This window comes from Carassius auratus, unplaced genomic scaffold, assembly GCF_003368295.1.
Source record: "Carassius auratus strain Wakin unplaced genomic scaffold, ASM336829v1 scaf_tig00000450, whole genome shotgun sequence".
Lineage (NCBI taxonomy): Eukaryota > Metazoa > Chordata > Actinopteri > Cypriniformes > Cyprinidae > Carassius > Carassius auratus.
In genome coordinates, this window is record NW_020523301.1 from 127,880 (window position 1) to 145,723 (window position 17,844).

The window sequence follows — 17,844 nt, forward strand, 5'->3', positions numbered from 1 at the left end:
TATTATTATTATTAATTTCAACAGACCTGGATGTTATCATTCTTCTATCATAATAAACATAAACATACACTAATATTTGTTAATTTTTGATCAGTACTTTTTTTGTATTTATACATTTTCTCCATCCACCCTCTTGGATGATTTTTTATTAACTTTCTTATCTTGTGATTGTTTTAACTATGCACTGCATGATATTCTGTGAATGATACATGTGATTAGCTTTTAGAGTTTGACAGAAAGGTGGTTTTATACTGCCGACATTTTGGAGCAGTCTTGATGTCAAGAGCACACCTTAAAATGATACCTACGTAGGCAACCCACTAGCTTTTGGACCAGAGGCATTTAGTAGGTTAGCTAGACTCTTGCTTAAGCACGTCAGATTAGACCGTATTAATATTTGTAGGCTGACTCAAGCTGATGTGTTTGTGGAGATCTGGGCGGATGAAAGCTGTCAGTATTACACGGTCCATGCCGATTGCACAACATGCAAGTAGAGATGTGGTAATATTCGTCTCACTCTTCTCTTCATATTGGCAGTTGTCAGTCCACTTCTGATTGCTCAAGTAATGACACAGATTCTAGGGACAAAGTTCAGAAGTGGCAGGTTTGGATGTGATGATGTTTCATTTACGAGGTCGGTGATGCAAACCAAGATGACACAATAGTTTCAGCCGATGCAAGTTAACTTAAGGAAATGACTTGTCTGAGACCTTTGAGACAGCCCTGATATATACTTGATATTTAACTGATTACATTTTCCAACTTGGTAAAGGTATGTTTATCTTGTTGTCAAGATCAGTTTAAAGCAGATTAGTGTACACTAATAATAAATTCAAATTTTGTGTAACACTTTTCACAATACATATTGTTTGAAAGCAGCTTTAGCACATTTCTACATTAAAACAAAGGCAAAATGTCTTGAATCAACTGCATTTTTGTACTTGTATTTATTAAAAGTTTGATACATTTTATTCAAGAAACAAGCAAAAGCTGTTTGCCAATAAGGTAATTTGTAAATGTAAAAGTAAATTGATCAAGTTTTAAGGATGTTTAGATCTTGCAAAGCTGGAAACCCTGATACAATTACTGATTAAAAATGAATATTATTTTATGCAGTTATGTTTAAAGCAGGTTTAATATTTGATCTGCAAGGATCTAGTAAGCTGGCATTGCCTGTCTGAGTATAATCTGTCAAAAAATTGTTGATTTACATTAAAGCCTATTATTTTATTCTAAAATATGAATCACATCCAGTTTCACTGGCCTCCAGCAGTGCATAGTGGGTAATATTTACATTGAGAAGATGAATAAACCCCAGTCAAGACACTGAGCTGCTATTTAGACTCCTGCGCTTGTGGTGTGTGTGTGTTGCAAGTGTGAAGAAATGAGGCCTCTGGGTTTTTTTTTTTTTTTTACACAACATTCATCCTTCAAGCTCACACAACCGTATTACATGTTTCAGTAATAAGCCCTAGATTAGCTTGAACCTCACCCCCACACATGATTTACAGGATCTTACCATGACGCGACCATAGTCACAAACCGTGAATAACTTGGGATATATTTCTGCAGTCTTTTTAGGAATTTGCCGATACAATCCTATATTGATATTAGGATTACGCTTCTGCATGTAGATTGCATTTTTACTTTATTTTAGTGTTACTTTATTTTAGTGTTGCATTATTATGCATTAATTGATTAACACCATTAATTATTTTATCTCGCATTTATGCAGGTTTTTTATTTATTATTATGAAGTCTGTTGCTCACTGACTCTGAATATACACACAGACAAATCATGGGTCACAGGAGGGGATGCTCCCGATCAAATTATTTAGGCTAAGCATCAACATTCACAAACCACTGTCCACTGTTATTTTTAACAGAAAAGAATGCAACGAGCTGGTAATCACGACTTCATAAATAGGGAAATAGGAAGTTTCGGATACCACATGATGACAGCTTTGCAAAGCAAATGTTATTCAACTTTTGTTCAAATAGCAGTACTTTTAAATGAAAAAAATGCACAATACACATCTTTTGAATACATTATTAGTTTTGTGCATAACAATGCAATTAATTGTGATTTAATGGCAGAAAATCATTGATTGATTGCGATAAAAAAAAAAATGTCATCATTGCCCAGCAAACTTTTATTTTATTTACAGGTATATCATCTCTCTGAATTGTTTATTCCCTCTTAACTCCCCAGCATTGTGGTTCACATTTATGACACCTATAGAAACATGTTCTCTCTTCTCGGAGGAGAGGACAGAGCTGCTCGCACCTCAGCTGAGGTGTCCTTTTTATTTTATAGCTGAGAACAAGCCACCAGCCACCTCAAATGTCTGACCTGTTTTCTCCTTCTCCTTTTCCCCTACAGATCATCAGAAACTGGAACGTGAGGCCCGAATCTGTCGTCTACTCAAACACCCCAATATTGGTGAGTTTCATCTTCATTATGATTCTTTTTATTTAAGTGTAACAATTAAGCCATTAAAACTATAAATGACAATATTTAAAGGATGGGATCATTTATGAGTTCTAAAAATATTTAACAATTTAAAAGCTGTATTTAATCTTTGAGCTTCAAGATTATGAGCCTTTGTCTAGTTTGAGGCTATTTTTATTTTTTTATATTTATACAGTGTTTGTTTACAAACCTTTATTCATTTTCATATCATCATACAAACTGCTTATATCATTTTGCAACATATACAATATGATTCAAAAGTCTGGGGTAAGGTTGAAAGAAATGAATCCTTTTATTTGTCAACGATGAATTGAACTGATCAACAGTAAAGTATGCGATGATTCCTAAAAATAGAAAACAGCTACTTGAAATTGTAATAATCTTTCACAATATTACTGTTTGTACTGCATTTTTAGTGAAGTAAATGCAGCGTTGGAGACTTTAAATTTAGTCCAAACTTTCAAATGGCAGTGTACATGTGAGTTTGTCGCAGTGAGCATCTGCAGCTTTGTGAGAATGTGCGTGTGTGTGTGTGTGTAAGCTGGTGCCAGTGATGACTGGGACTGAATTAGGTTGAAGTATTTTTGCAGCAAAACATACCATGTCCTGCAGAACAGCCTCGCTTAAAGCTCTTTGTCTTACAGAACAAAATGAGGACTGTGAGGGGAAAAATGAGCTAATAGAGAGTAGAATTTAGTAGGCGGCAATAGAAGAATGAATAAGAAAGCTAAGAGGGAATCAGAAGGAGGTGTGGAGACAGAAAGTGGGAGAGATTGATCGATAGAATGAGGAGAAGATCTAAGTGGGCAGAACAACTGAGAAAAAAACAAAAAAACTGAGCCGAGCCATCGAGATGGGGGCGATGGCGACAAAGAAAGAGGTGAAGGTAGAGGGATGGAGAGAGCAGCAGAGAGAGATGGAGAGGAATAGAAGAGGAGTGGAGCTCTATAAATAACTGTGCTGAGGTGGGAGATGCTGGTGGGCAGCAGTTCAGCCCGAATACCGTCATTATCTCCAGCGAGAGAGTGCAGGAAAACCACAAAAAGATGAAGGAAGAGATCAGGGTGTATTAGATGTTCGGTAATTATTAGTAATCTTATCTTTCGGCTTGTGTTCATCAAGTATCAAATGATAAGAGAGAAGGATTAAATGGAAGGGTCTCACTGGAATATTTACTTGGATCATGGGTAGTAAAATATAAGCCATTTTTCTTTGACATTTTCAAAAAAGGACTCCATTGTGGTATATTCTGTTATGTTACTGTGATAATTACTCCGAGGACCGTGTTATATTTACACCCCTGGGGCTGTATTACAGAAACATCCAACACTAGTCTGGTCTGTTTGGTAACCATGGCGATTTCATTAAGACTCTCATTTAGGATAGAAGACTTGAGACAGGGAGTTTCTGGAACGTAAGCCCTAATTTAGATTTTGAGATTATTGCTTTTGCATGCTGATTACATTTTAAAATGCACATTTCACAATTTATACCATTTATTGTTTATTTTGCAGTATTTTTTTTTTTAAGTGTTAAAATAGTGTTAAATTATTTCAGACAATATTTGGCATCATTAGTTGTGTGCAGATTTGCTGAAGATAAATATTAAACAACACTTCCTCGAACTCTTGAAAATTGATATTGTATGTCTCATGCTATCAATTTATAGGCAATAATCTTAAAATAAACCTTAAAGATCTTTTAATGTTTTTGAAAGAATCTCCTACGTTCATCAACACTGCGTTTATTTGATTTATTGTCAGAAAGTATAATTGAAAACAACTTTTGTATTTTAATATTTAAGCCATTACTCCAGTTTCTTCTTCTTGTTGAAAAATAGTTGTGCTGCATAATACTTTTGTGGAAAACAGGACCAAATGCTTTCAGGATTCTTTGATGAATAGAAAGTTCAAAAGAGTAGTATTGGAACTTTTTATTGTGTTGATTGAATATTCTATAACTCTCAACCTCTGCTGTTGTTTTCTCATCTGTAATTCTGCTGTCTGGCATCTTCCACACCACTTTGAGTCGTATCGCACCCTTGACCTCAACTTCACACTCTATCCAGAGTCTTCCTCCATTCTCTGTGTCTCACTCCTTCCTCTTTTTCCCACTATCTCACCATCTTTCCATCGGATGTGTTTTCTTATTCACATCTCTGTTCCCCCTCAGGCGATGCCTTCCCTTTCTCCTGCTCCATCACTTGTATCACTGTCTCTCTCCTTCACTTTCTCTTCTGTCGTCTCTCCTCAAGTGGACAGCTTGTCATGTTTTCTGCTTGGGCTGCACATAAGTGCTGAACAATAGAGCCAGCGAAGGAAGAGAGAGAGAGAGAGAGAGAGAGAGAGACTCTGTCTGAAAGGTTAAAGAGGAGAGAGGACTGAGTGCTCATTGCTACCGGCGTAGTTGACACTAATGTGTCTCTCTTTCACTCATGTGTGTGTGTGTGTGTGTGTGTGTGTATGTATATGTATATATATATATATGTGTGTGTGTGTGTTTGTGTGTGTGTTAGGCACAGTAATTGAACACTAACAACAATAGTAACTGTTATTGAACTCAAAGTATATTAAGAAAGTTACATATGTAATGATAATGTTGAGAAATACCATAATTGTTTATTATCAATGCTATTAATATAATAATAATAATAATAATAATAATAATATTAATAATAATTATTTATTATTATTATTATTATATAAATTGGAGAAAAAAAATTAGAGGTGAAATTAGCCGTTTCTACACAAACAAAAATAATGACTATTTTCAAACAGGTTTCCTGAACACTTGTTTAATATTGTAAAAGTAAAGGCAATCATTTTAAACCGATCCCTCTTTTCCTTTGGATGAAAAAAACTGATAGTCCCGCCTCAAACTAATGCCATTGGTCAAACCCATGTTGCTGGTTGTGATGCTCAGACAAACAGAGCAGTGTTTTGAAAGCACTACAGTGTTACCACTTTCTGAGAAACCTGCAGTGGACCGGTGTAGTATTTTAACAGAAAAATCGCTTAAAATGACCTTGAGCCAGGTCATATGGCCAATAATATTAAATGGCTTCCATTCTGGTCATTCATTGTTTCTTGCTAAATATCAATATACCTCACTTTACAGAGTACACTCTGAATGTTTAGGACTTTATTAAACCCGAGCTTCTGTAATTACTGGCGTGATGGCAGCTCGTGTTTGCAGTCCCAGTGTCAACATGCTCGGGCCTTGCTTGTCAAACAGTCATTCTGAGGACTATTGACTTGCTGCATTAATCTAATAATGTAGATGTAATTTATCTAATATGTGTACTTTCCAGCATCAGATTTGCTTCAATCCCTTTGTTATTTACCCTCTGTCTCTTTCTCTCCCTCCTTCAACTAGTTGCTATGTTGCTCTTTCTCTCTGCGCTCTCATAAGGCTCATGCTATTCTGGGCAGTGTTTACTCAACTCTCTCTCTCCTTATTTCTTTCACTCTCTTTTTCTTCATCCAACCCTCAACCCAATCCACTCGGTGTGTGTCACTGTCTACGTGACACACTGCTTGTGTACATAAGTGAGCTTGTCATCCATCCTCTCTCTCTCTCTTTTTGATGGATCCTCTTTTTGTTATTCCATTTGGCAATGTGCTCATTATGGTTAAGCCCATAAACGTTCTTCGTAATTGTAAGCGCCACTATAATAGTGTGTAATTGGCCGTATGCCGCATGTTCTCATCAGATGTTGTTGTGAATGCTGTGTGATAGAGCAAAGAATGCTCAAGATTTCCCTCTCATTAAAAACATTTACTTTCATAATGCATTATCTCTATGTTGATGTTTAATGCTGATTCTCCTGTTGTGTCCTTTCAACCCCAGTTCGGCTCCATGACAGTATCTCAGAAGAAGGTTTCCATTACCTGGTCTTTGACCTGTGAGTATGACGAAACAAACACACACACACACACATACACGTAATAAATAAAGAAATAAGAAAATGTCAGAATCATAGAAGTACTAAAATGATTAAACATTAATAATAATGAATTAAAGCTATATATATATATATATATATATATATATATATATATATATATATATATATACACATTTCAATATAAAAATGCTGAAGAAAATTACAGCTAATTAAAATTATTAATAAATACTATAATAGTATATAAAATTAAAATAACATTGTTTGAAATGGAGCTAGTTTCTGTATTCAGATCAATGACTGGCTTTTTGCATCAGGATGGGGAAGTTATCAAACTCAAGATATTTTGTTTCTGGTAAATCATGTCAAAAGCCGCATTCCTGCAGGCAGATAAATGCATGCTGAAATTTGTTTGACAAAACACCTTGTACGCACATTCCCGGTTGTCAAAAATATATCCTTCAATTTGATGGGATCTGCCAGCAAATCTGATGGGTAGACATTTCTGGGTGGCCCTATAAATGCGATATAGTGCTGTCAAGATTGTTGTTTCTTTGATTGTGTCCTGGTTTTAACCAGTCCAGTGCACTTTGATTTTTCCAGGCGTCATTGTGGAACTCAATTTATGTGGAACAAAGGCTGAGCTACTAATGTTCCTGTTGTGTGTCTCATGCACACCTCAGTGCAAACTGCACTCCACCCTCACAACATATTGTGCAATATCATTACTGTTTAAAAGAACTGTTTGCTGTTTTAATAAATTAGAAAATTATACTTATACCTGTAATGCAAAGGAAACATTTTAGCAGTTATTACTTCTGTCCTCGGTGTCAAATGATCCTTCAGAATTCATTCTTATATGCTGATTTGATGTCCATTAAACTTTTTTATTATCAGTTTTAGAAACAGTTGTGCTGCTTAAAACATATATATATATATATAATATTAGTGAAATATTTTTTTATTATCTAACATTTAATTTCTTACCTTTAATGTAAAATCTAAATCAAATTGTAATATTATAAATTAATTTAAAGTATGTTTTATTATTTTTAATTATTATTATTCATATTTGTTGTACAATTATTGCAAATATTATTGCTGTAATTTTTTTAGTAATTTATATTTATTTCTTAATATAGTCGTTGACATGATTTTCTTTATTTCCTTTATTAAGCCAGTTTTTGGCTAAAATGCCACAGGTTACTACAGTAAATATCTGGTAACTTTGTAAGAGCCACCACTGTCTTGTATTGCCACTTGAATTTAGTTTCAAACTATGGTTGCTGTAGTTAGATTAAAACTGCAACCCTGCATCTGATTATATACACAGTATATATATATATATATATATATATATAGTATAATCAGGCCACACTGTTTTACTGCAGCATCACATATATTTGCAATCATGTTTATGTAATTGTAAAATGTCGGCTCTACCTCTTGCTTCTGGCCAAATTAGCCCAAACCCCAGCACTCTCCCCACTCTCTCATCCCTTGTTTCACTGTCCCCCCCCCCTCTCTTTCCGCAGTGTGACTGGGGGGGAGTTGTTTGAGGACATCGTCGCCAGAGAGTATTACAGTGAAGCTGATGCAAGGTGGGCTCTCCAATTTACTGTTGCTGTGGTTACTGTGCTGCAGCCTGCAGTGAGCAGGTCACACTTACACATGCACACACACTTACATCTGATTCAAAAGCACAGGGAGAGGACGATCCCTTTTGTGAGAAAAACTGAAAGCCTTTAATGATGGTGGAGTTGGCAATCAACAGGTGCCACACAAAAGCGCATCCATTTGGCCTCCGTTGGCCCCTCCTCTCGAGTGCATCACTTCTGCAGCACTAACAGCACAGTCACAAAACAGCAAACATGAAGATTCTTCCTAAACCGCTTTCTCAATGTGGAAAATCTGGTTACACAGAAGTCACACACAGCGTCTTTGGGAACCAGCAGCGAGTGTGTAAGTCTCTCAGGGACTCTGATTCTAAGTTAAAGCCCCAGGCATCCAACACAAACACCCTTTAGCAGTTAGCTGTGTTTTAATGCGCTCATACGGGAGTTTGTGGTAAATTTGGTTTACAAGAGTTGCATGATGCCAGTTTAGAGCTTTGATATCACATCAATAAAGACCGATAAAAAGAGAGTGAGTGGGAAGAGAGGTGTTTATAAAGAGATCAGCTGTCTTATTTGTGTGTGTATGTACATCTATGAGAGAGAGAGAGACAGGTCTTTTGTGTCCAGTGGGATTTGTGCTGTCCTGGAAATGGAATGCTGGGCTTGAAATGTAACCAAATTTGGGCAAATAGCTTCTGTGTTTTTTTGTAATATACACTACAGTCTTTGTCAGTCTACTTTCTTATCTCATATACTTCATTTTCACTCACTTGTTCCTTGTGGCATGTCCTAACAAGGCATTGTAAAATGACAAGTTGCTTGTCACTGGAATTGATATAATTCTCATTATAATAATAATATAATATAATATAATAATATATCTTTATATATATATTTTGTCTGTTTTAAAACATTCATTTTTATATAGCAATTTAAATACATAGCAAATGCCAAATTAATATAATGCAATATAATATATAATTTGTTTAAAATTATTCTAAATTAAATTGTTATTTTATAAATTAAATTGTCGAGAATCCGATCCAATTCAATTCAAGTTTTTGTATTGTGCTTTTTACAATACAGATCATTACAAAGCAACTTTACAGAATATTTAGTTGTAGCTTATAAGTGGTGACTGTCAGTTTGTGTGCGTATGACAGGATTTTTCAGAAAAATGAATACAAGACGCAGTCAGCCAGACAATGAACATTATTAACAGCAATTATTATGATTTAGTCACACTTGTAGCAATATTTTTTAGTTCTGTTTGTTGATTCAGGATTCAACTGATGTACGCATTCATGTCCCAACTGTCATCTGTGCCATTTCCTCAGAATAAATCCAATAAGGATCTAAAGGAAGTCATGCATAATTTCACATTATCTATAAAGTAGCATGACACCCCAGCAACACTCATTCACAGACACACACACACACACACACACACACACACACACACTCATTCTGGTTCATCTGTCCTGGTTAGGCCTCTATAACATTCTGTTATAGGATTACAGCTTTAAGAGGGATGAGCTGATGCGTGTGCATCTGTGTCTACCTGTCTGAGGGTGAGAGTAACGCCCACCCCATCTATCCCACAATCCCCTGCTCAGCTCACCTTATGTGCCTCAGTCACATTACACTTGACCCCTGTCTGTCTGATAAAGTAGCAGTGGTACATTTCGAATGTAGCGTCAATTATCCAGTCATGGTGTTTAATTTAATTGCTTAATTGAATTGTCCAGCCGATGCTGTTGATTAACTTTACAGTAATCAATTCATTTTAATCAATCCTTTATTTTAATTAAAGAATTAGAATTACAGACTTTATAAAATTACTGCATAATATAAGACTGTATAACTGATTTTCGGTAATATACTTTAATATGATTTTCTCATTTGGCATTTTTACTTAATGGCTGTTTTATTATGCACTGTATTATATCTGGTATCTACTGCAGAATCCTCTTTAAATATAGTGTATTTTCAGAGGTGTTGTTCACCCAAAAATATATGGCTTTTTTCCCTGGCATAAAGGAGAGGTGTAATTTTTTTTTTTTCTTTCTTTTTTATACATATGAAGAGAGCATAAACAAGGGGCTGTCAGGTTCTCAGAAGAACACACACACAAACTATTAAATTACTTCATATAACTTGTGGAAAACAGCACCTTTCAGAAATGGCAAAATTAAGTATAAGAGGGTAAATATAAGGAAACTGACTTTTGTGTACAGTACAAATAAATGGTTAAAATCAATATTTAGCCTGATCTCACCCCCTCATTTATCCTTACGATCTTTCTCTGCCACTGATTGATTTATTATTCTGTTTTTTCAGCCAGTGCATCAATCAGATCCTGGAGAGTGTCAATCATATTCACCAGCATGACATCGTGCACAGAGACCTGAAGGTGAGAGCCTGTCACAACCACTACACACATGGCAGCCGGCCTGCCATCATGGGTGTAATTTGTGGGTGGGATGGGTGGGACATGTCCCCACCACTTTTTGCCAGGGTCGATATTGTCCCTACCACATCATTGAAAAATGTCTTGCGGGTATGTTTTAAAGGAAAAATAAGATCAACAAATCATTCTTCATAATCTAATTAGGGTGATGACTGCTATCCCATTTGACTCCTTACGCATGTATAACTCGTGCAGTGCATTAACGGCGTGATTTGCAGCTGTCACACTTTTCGTAATATCATTAGGCCTATAGCATTTTTTTTATAAAATGGATCGCTTACTTGTGCTAAGTAGGCCAGGCCTCAACTTAAGATTTTTCTAGTCAATAACATTTTTTTTCTAGCAAGTTATATTAGATTGATTTATATAATAATATATTAACCATACTTTAAGCACTTTTAGGCATTCTGCAATTCCGCATAAAGCAATTGCCTCAAAGCACTGGCAAAGTGATTATGAACATGTTGGGGGGAAAAGAAGACATTTTCATTATTTATTAATAAACTACTGCTTTTCGCCATCTCCACTTGGACGTGTCTTAAACCAGAGAACCAGAGAAGGTGAACATTGGTATTCCTGTGGGGAAAAAAACAACAACAGCATGGAAGCACAGTCACTGGCATAGATAAAGATTATAATATAGCAAAAGTGGAACTCCCATTCACAAAATTGTAATCATAAATAATACTACTGATGAAAAAGAATGGGGTGAATGTTAACCACTTTTGTTTCCATACAACTATAAACTATGATAAAAGTTAATCAAAATCCATTGATTAACAGCATGTTGTAGCAAAAAAAAAAACCTTGCTCATGCGACCAACTGAGAAAGTTAGTCACAAAAGAGCGACCGGTGGGAAGAATTACCCAGCAGCACCCCTGTCAATGATCTAGCACCCCCCCCAGCATCTGCGGTCAAAATTCTGTGGCACCATCCCTGGTACGGTACAACAATGGTTTTTTTGAAAAGCAAAAATTAAGTTTTTCCAACTCTAAACCCAGTTCCCTAGTAAATTAGGTTATTAAATAAAAAAACTAGCAAAACAAGTCTGTGTCCCCATCACTTTTCAAAGCAGTTACGCCACTGTAGTACATACTTCTCAATTTCATTTCCGTTTAATTTCATACTTGCTACAAAGGCTTTTGGGTCACTACATGTCAAATCAACCCAATTTGAGATACTTCCCCAGCTCAATTTCTTTTTTTTTTTCAAGAAAGGAAAAATATTAAATGTCATGGATCTATATTTATTAAGTAATCATTTTTTTTGTATACACTCACAGAAATAAAGGTACAAAAGCTGTCATTGGGGCAGTACCTTTTCAAAAGATGCATTGATTGTACCTAAAGGGTCACTTTTGATAGGTTCATAGTAGCACTTAAAAGGTACATATTTAAACCTAATTGGTACAAAAGTGTAGCTTATGAAAAAGTACCGCCTTGGTGACCGCAACTATACTTTTATTTCTGAACATGTAGGGTGTCAAAAATAAAAAAATTTCAACATTATTTTTACTTTTCTATAAAAAAAAATATATATATATATATATCAGCAGAATGCAAAGTGACTCAAATTTGGTTTTTGATCACTGAAAATGTGAACGGTTTACTAAAAGGAGCCATACTGAAAACCCTCTGTCTCTGGAAATGAACAGTGTAGGGCCTTAAAAATAAAAATGCCAAAAGATAACTTAAAGAACCACAAAATTTAAATGGATATTAAAAAAATCTCAAATACTTTGAGTTATAGGCATATAAACACATGATGTGCTTTTTCCCGTTTTTGAATGGTCACCGTTGGCATATAATGCAATTAAGACTGCAGAAGCTTCTGTAATCTCTGTAATTTTACTCCTAATCTCAGGTGAAAGTTGTCATTTTGACCCCCCTCTACAAAATAGTGAATTACTCCGTAAATATACATCCATGACTTTTAATTTTTTGGCCATCATCTTCATTTATACATCTTATTTATGTGTTTCACCAGAAAAAATAACAGGGACCTCAGTAATTCATTATATTACCATATGAATTAAGTACATGCATAAACATCAAACACTTTCATTGTGTCTTAGTGCATGTGAATGTATGAAATGAATGTAGTTGTTGTCTTGACTGTGGCGTGTCTTTGATAATGCATAGACACAGTTTTATCATGTCCTCTTATTGTGCGTTAGTCACATCCACTGCCCTCCCCCATGTGTATGTGAGCCCAATGCTGAGCAGCAGAGATGTGCCCGGGCTGGTTGCCATAGCAAGGAACGTGATACGACAACTGTTGCTGGTATAGCCTGAGAGACGGAGGGATGTGGGAGGGGTCACGGCCAGTCTCACCATTCCTCATTTGTAGTCTGTGCATTTAACGAGGGAGAGTGAGAGATGAACACCTATGGGCAGAAATTTCCCAGCATCCTCATATAGGATTGCATTTTAATTCTGTGCTTGAATGTAGAATGATGAACAATGAACTCTGTGCATTGAGAAGATGTATGTGCGACAGCTAATAAATCAAGCTTATTGAGTTGTGTATTCGAGAAAGGAGGGGAAATCGACTTTTCCAGCCCATATTTTAGTGTGAAAGTCCTCCATTGTGCCTAATATATCTTTCTGTTTCTCTATATCTTGGTTTCGTACTTGAAGCTCTTGGATATTAATGCATGTTTGTGTTTGATTTAAAATTTGGAGCACTGACAAAACCGCAGGAAATCCACCCTAATATTTGCTCAGCGTAAATGTGGTAGTAAAGCAAACACAATTCAGTTGTGCTTAACCTTTAAGCCATGTATGAACTCAATTACCTCTGGAGCGATCTTTGACTCTCAAAATCTGTCATATCCTACTGAGCAGGTCTGGCCAGTTTAGAGAAATCACATGTTCATCTGCTTTTTAAAAAGAGGGTTCACACTGACAGTGTTGCAAAGTGTCTGTATTGTTGATTTTGTAGGTGTTACTTCTTCTGTCTTAATGTCTCGGTCATATTCCAAATACATAAAAAAAAAAAAAGAAGAAAAATGAAAATAAAATTAGAATGTATCATGGTTTCTACAAAATGAAGCAGCACAACGATCCGATCCACGATATCGGTATCGTGCAGATACAGGCGAATGCGAGATCGGAGAGGAGAAAAATATATGATCCAATACCTATCCAACACAAACCATGGGAAACCCCTGCCCCTTTGTGGTCTGACGCTGAAGTGCCCTTGCCGTTCGGTCTGCCCTCGGTCTGTGTTTTCTTCCGAGGGAAGGGGTGTGCGACATTAATAATTTTCATTGTGGATGATAAAAATATCTCCATGATCTGCTTTTGAAGAAATATCTTATTATGCTGCAGCGCACATTCTATCAGCTGCAGTTCTGGCGCCACGAAATTAATATACTTGCAACAACCGACATATCCAGTACCATAGAGATAGGTATTTATGTGTATGTCCAGTAGCGCTGCTCCCACATAGAGTACGCAGTAGGGCACCAACTCCCAGGGGGGCACCATCCCAGTTGCTCAAAAAAAAAAAAAAACTTGTTTTATATGTACATCAATGTATACATAAATAAACATTTAAACGATTATAAAAAATGCGTTTCACTTAATATAACCTCTAAGAGGATATTAATAACTTTTTTTAATGAACACAAATTAGTATTCGTTTTTTTTATGATAATGAAAACCTTTATTAGACAAGTAAATTGGTAGTCGCCATACCATGTAGCTACACACTGCATAAACCTAAATTTATCAACTTTTTTGGGGATATTGCTAGATTTTATTTGTTAATAGCTTAAAAAGTGGTGTTTAGTTGCTTTGATGCTACAAATTGCTGTCAATGTAAACGTTTCATTGGAGTTAACATTCACTGCCAGTAAAATATCCAGCTTTGCACCACACGCTGGGCAATGTCATTCTAAAGGATCTTTTAACCTCTGTTTTCAGTCCATTTGAAATGTTTGTGATTGTTAAAGGCTTCCTCTGTTTTCCTCCTCAGCCCGAGAACTTGCTGTTGGCCAGTAAGATGAAAGGAGCAGCAGTGAAACTGGCTGATTTTGGGCTGGCCATCGAGGTGCAGGGAGATCAGCAGGCCTGGTTTGGTAAAGAACAACAAGTTTTAAATGTGGTGCTTGTCCCCATTATGCTAGGATGTTGTGGGTGGTTTTGACCATTTGCAAATACTTTTTCAACTTTCCACACATTTTTTGCATTTTTATTACTGTTGCTTTAGATTTGACAGGATTTTCCCCCTCACAACTGTACTGATTCCCTCTTGTAATGTGCTTTAAGTTTATCTTAAAAGGATTTTTCTGCATTTCCCACTCCATTACCTCTGGTCTGAAATGCATTGGGTTGGTCGTAAAGGCTTATTTTCATACTCTGCCAAATACCAATCTTAGCCCATTTCATGTTTAGCTTTAACAGTCATTCCTGTCCGTGTGTGAAAGACAGTTGAGCTGTCTCTACTGGATAAAACCGTCAGGCAGGGTTTTCTCGGGCCTTGTGGCCCCCTACTGGTGGCTGCTTATTTCTGCTGCCATGAGATAACTGTTGCTTTAGTGCTAATCAAGTATCCGTACAGCTTTCTTTAGTTTTAAATAGGTAATTTTGTTTTGACAGAAGTATGCTGAGTTTTGTGAAGAGCAAAGACTTGAGAGTAGGAATAATTGTTGTATACAAGCTACAGTATGTTACCACAGCTTTTTTTTTTAATCCATGTTTCCAGCCCTTGCCAGTGCTTGAGGGAGGTAGCCATCTTGGCACGTCACCATTTTGGCTCTAAATGGTTCTGGCCTATGGAAAAATCCATTTATCATACTATCCACCTGCTTGGAATTATTAGCATTGCAGTGAATATTAATTGGCTGAGCTACTTTGCCTACAGGCGCCTGCGGTTTGAATCCACTTAATCTTATTCTCAGAGTACAGAATGGTCACTTCAACCTGTTTTTGTTACAGGTTTTGCTGGCACACCTGGCTACCTGTCTCCAGAGGTGTTGAGGAAGGATCCCTACGGCAAACCTGTGGACATCTGGGCCTGTGGTGAGTTTTCAACAGGGTCTTTAATCTTTAGACCTCTTGCATATTCATTCTGCTTGCTGTATTAACAGGTTGCAGTATTCATACTGTTGAAGTTGGCAGTGCAGTGCTGAGTAGAGTTTCGGCACCAAGCCTGTCTTTACTGCTGAACTGGGCAGATAATAGGGTTTAAATGTACAGTAGACCTGTTTGTCAACACAGTCTTTTGGAAAACATGCTTTTTGAAGCAAATATTGAGTGAAGCACTTAACTATCGCTTAAAACAAGGACGTCAGCTCTTTATGAAGCATAATTTATTTTAATTACACACACACACAACTAGACTAGTGTTGGTATTCAGTAATTGGAGAAATCACGATAATGAATATGCACGTTATGGTGGGTACTTCAAAATACCATGAATAATTATTTACAAATTATTCAGATTATAAAAATAATTTTCCCATCACCTGGTCACAATGCACAACACTCCGTCAATGCTCCTTCAAAAAATTATGTAAAGCACAGGAGAAGCGCACGGCAGACGCGTGAAGGAGAGCCACTGAATGAAAGCGAATATTAACTCTCTGACAGCAGATGGCGCTCAACAGCAGAAATGCAGACTTTCCCCAGAAACCCCTGAAACAAAGCGGCTGCACTTTTGTATTCGCTACAGTGTTCTTCACAGACACTTAATAGGCTATTTATTTTCAGACTTTTTGTACATTTTATTCTGGACAACAACATGCCCTTGTCTAATTGATACTAATTGAAAAGGTTTTGATTCTTTGTTGGGTCACACTTTACATTAAGGCTCCATTGGTTAATTCATTAGTTAAACTGGCAATGAAAAATTCTTCCAAACATTAGAATATTTAATAACATGCTGTGAAAATCAAAAGTTATTTAATGAACCCGAGATGACATCAACTTGAGATTGCATTATAAAGTGTAACCTATTTGTCTGTATAATTATTTTGCACTCTAATCTGTGCGAAATGTTTTACTTTATTTTTTGTGTATTGTTTCATTGTATTTAAATCTTCAGATCTTTTTGTTTTAAGAAAAATGTTATTAAACCGGTTATACTTTTACAACATTTTTGCAACTAAATCTCAATATCGTGATAATACCGTATACCGAGATAAAAGCATTCAAAATGAATTGCAACATGAAAATGTAATAACGTCACGTGCCTAAATACAATTCAGTGATATTTTACTGTAATGCTATCAACATGGAACTTTGTACATGTGGAAAAAAATAACAAATAATAAACACTTTCTATCAGTCAAGTATATTCTTTTTGTCAGCCAATCAGAATACTTTTCTCATTCTTTCCTTCACAGGTGTAATCTTGTACATTCTATTAGTGGGCTATCCTCCATTTTGGGATGAAGATCAACACAAGTTATACCAGCAGATCAAGGCTGGAGCTTATGATGTAAGTACAGCTGTCCTCTGATGGAGCTACTCTCTCTAACGAGTTCTGTCCAGCTACTCTAAAACCACCTTCATCTGATTGGTCTTTGAATGCATCAAGTCTTTCAGCTGAGGAATTCACTAGGAGTGGAAAAATGATTTGCTCCCTACATTTCCTCTGGTCACATTTGCATAGATTTCTGAAGCGAAGTTTTACTTTTAAATCATAATTTTCGGTGTTTCTAATTAGTCCAGTCCATGTGATGTCATCAAGCCATTTCGTAAATGATACCATGGAACACAAAACCAGTCATAAGTGTCAGTTTTTACAATTTTAGATTTGTACATCATCTGAAAGCTAAATAATTAAGTTTTCTCTTGATCCATAATGTTAGGATAGGAAAATATTTGGCTGAGGCCGATTGGATCTGAGGGTGCAAAAATATCTAAATACTGAGTAAATCACCTTTAAAGTTGTCCAAATGAAGTTCTTAGCAATGCATATTACCGTATTTTCCGGACTATAAGTCACACTTTTTTTCATAGTTTGGCTGGTCCTGCGACTTTCGGACTATATCGGACTATAGTCAGGTGCGACTTATTTATCAAAATTAATTTGACATGAACCGAGAGAAAAGAACCATGTTCTTGGTTCTAAATGAATGTGACTTATAGTCTGGTGCGACTTTATATATGTTTTTTTCCTCATCATGATGTATTTTTGGACTGATGCGACTTATACTCGGGTGCGACTTATAGTCCGAAAAATACGGTACTTATCAAAACTTACGTTTTAATATATTTTTGGTAGGAAATTTACAAAATATCTTAATGGAACATGAGCTTTACTTAATATCCTGATGATTTTTGGCATAAAAGATAAATTTATTATTTTTACCCATACAATGTATTTTTGGCTATTGTAAATTTGATATGATTTCGTAAAATATAATTA

General features: G+C 36.0%; 1 protein-coding gene across 14 annotated transcripts in view; it reads left to right on the forward strand.

Annotated features, from left to right (window-relative positions):
- The window catches only part of LOC113068998 (calcium/calmodulin-dependent protein kinase type II subunit gamma-like), a 71,261-nt gene that overhangs the window by 30,617 nt on the left and 22,800 nt on the right, over positions 1-17,844 (forward strand). For all 14 annotated transcript variants that reach the window (XM_026241974.1, XM_026241971.1, XM_026241972.1 and 11 more), the window contains exons 3-9: positions 2,384-2,443; positions 6,323-6,377; positions 7,913-7,978; positions 10,334-10,406; positions 14,446-14,548; positions 15,408-15,491; positions 16,817-16,911. In XM_026241974.1, coding sequence (XP_026097759.1) covers positions 2,384-2,443; positions 6,323-6,377; positions 7,913-7,978; positions 10,334-10,406; positions 14,446-14,548; positions 15,408-15,491; positions 16,817-16,911 — 536 coding nt within the window. The remainder of the gene's footprint in view (positions 1-2,383; positions 2,444-6,322; positions 6,378-7,912; positions 7,979-10,333; positions 10,407-14,445; positions 14,549-15,407; positions 15,492-16,816; positions 16,912-17,844) is intronic.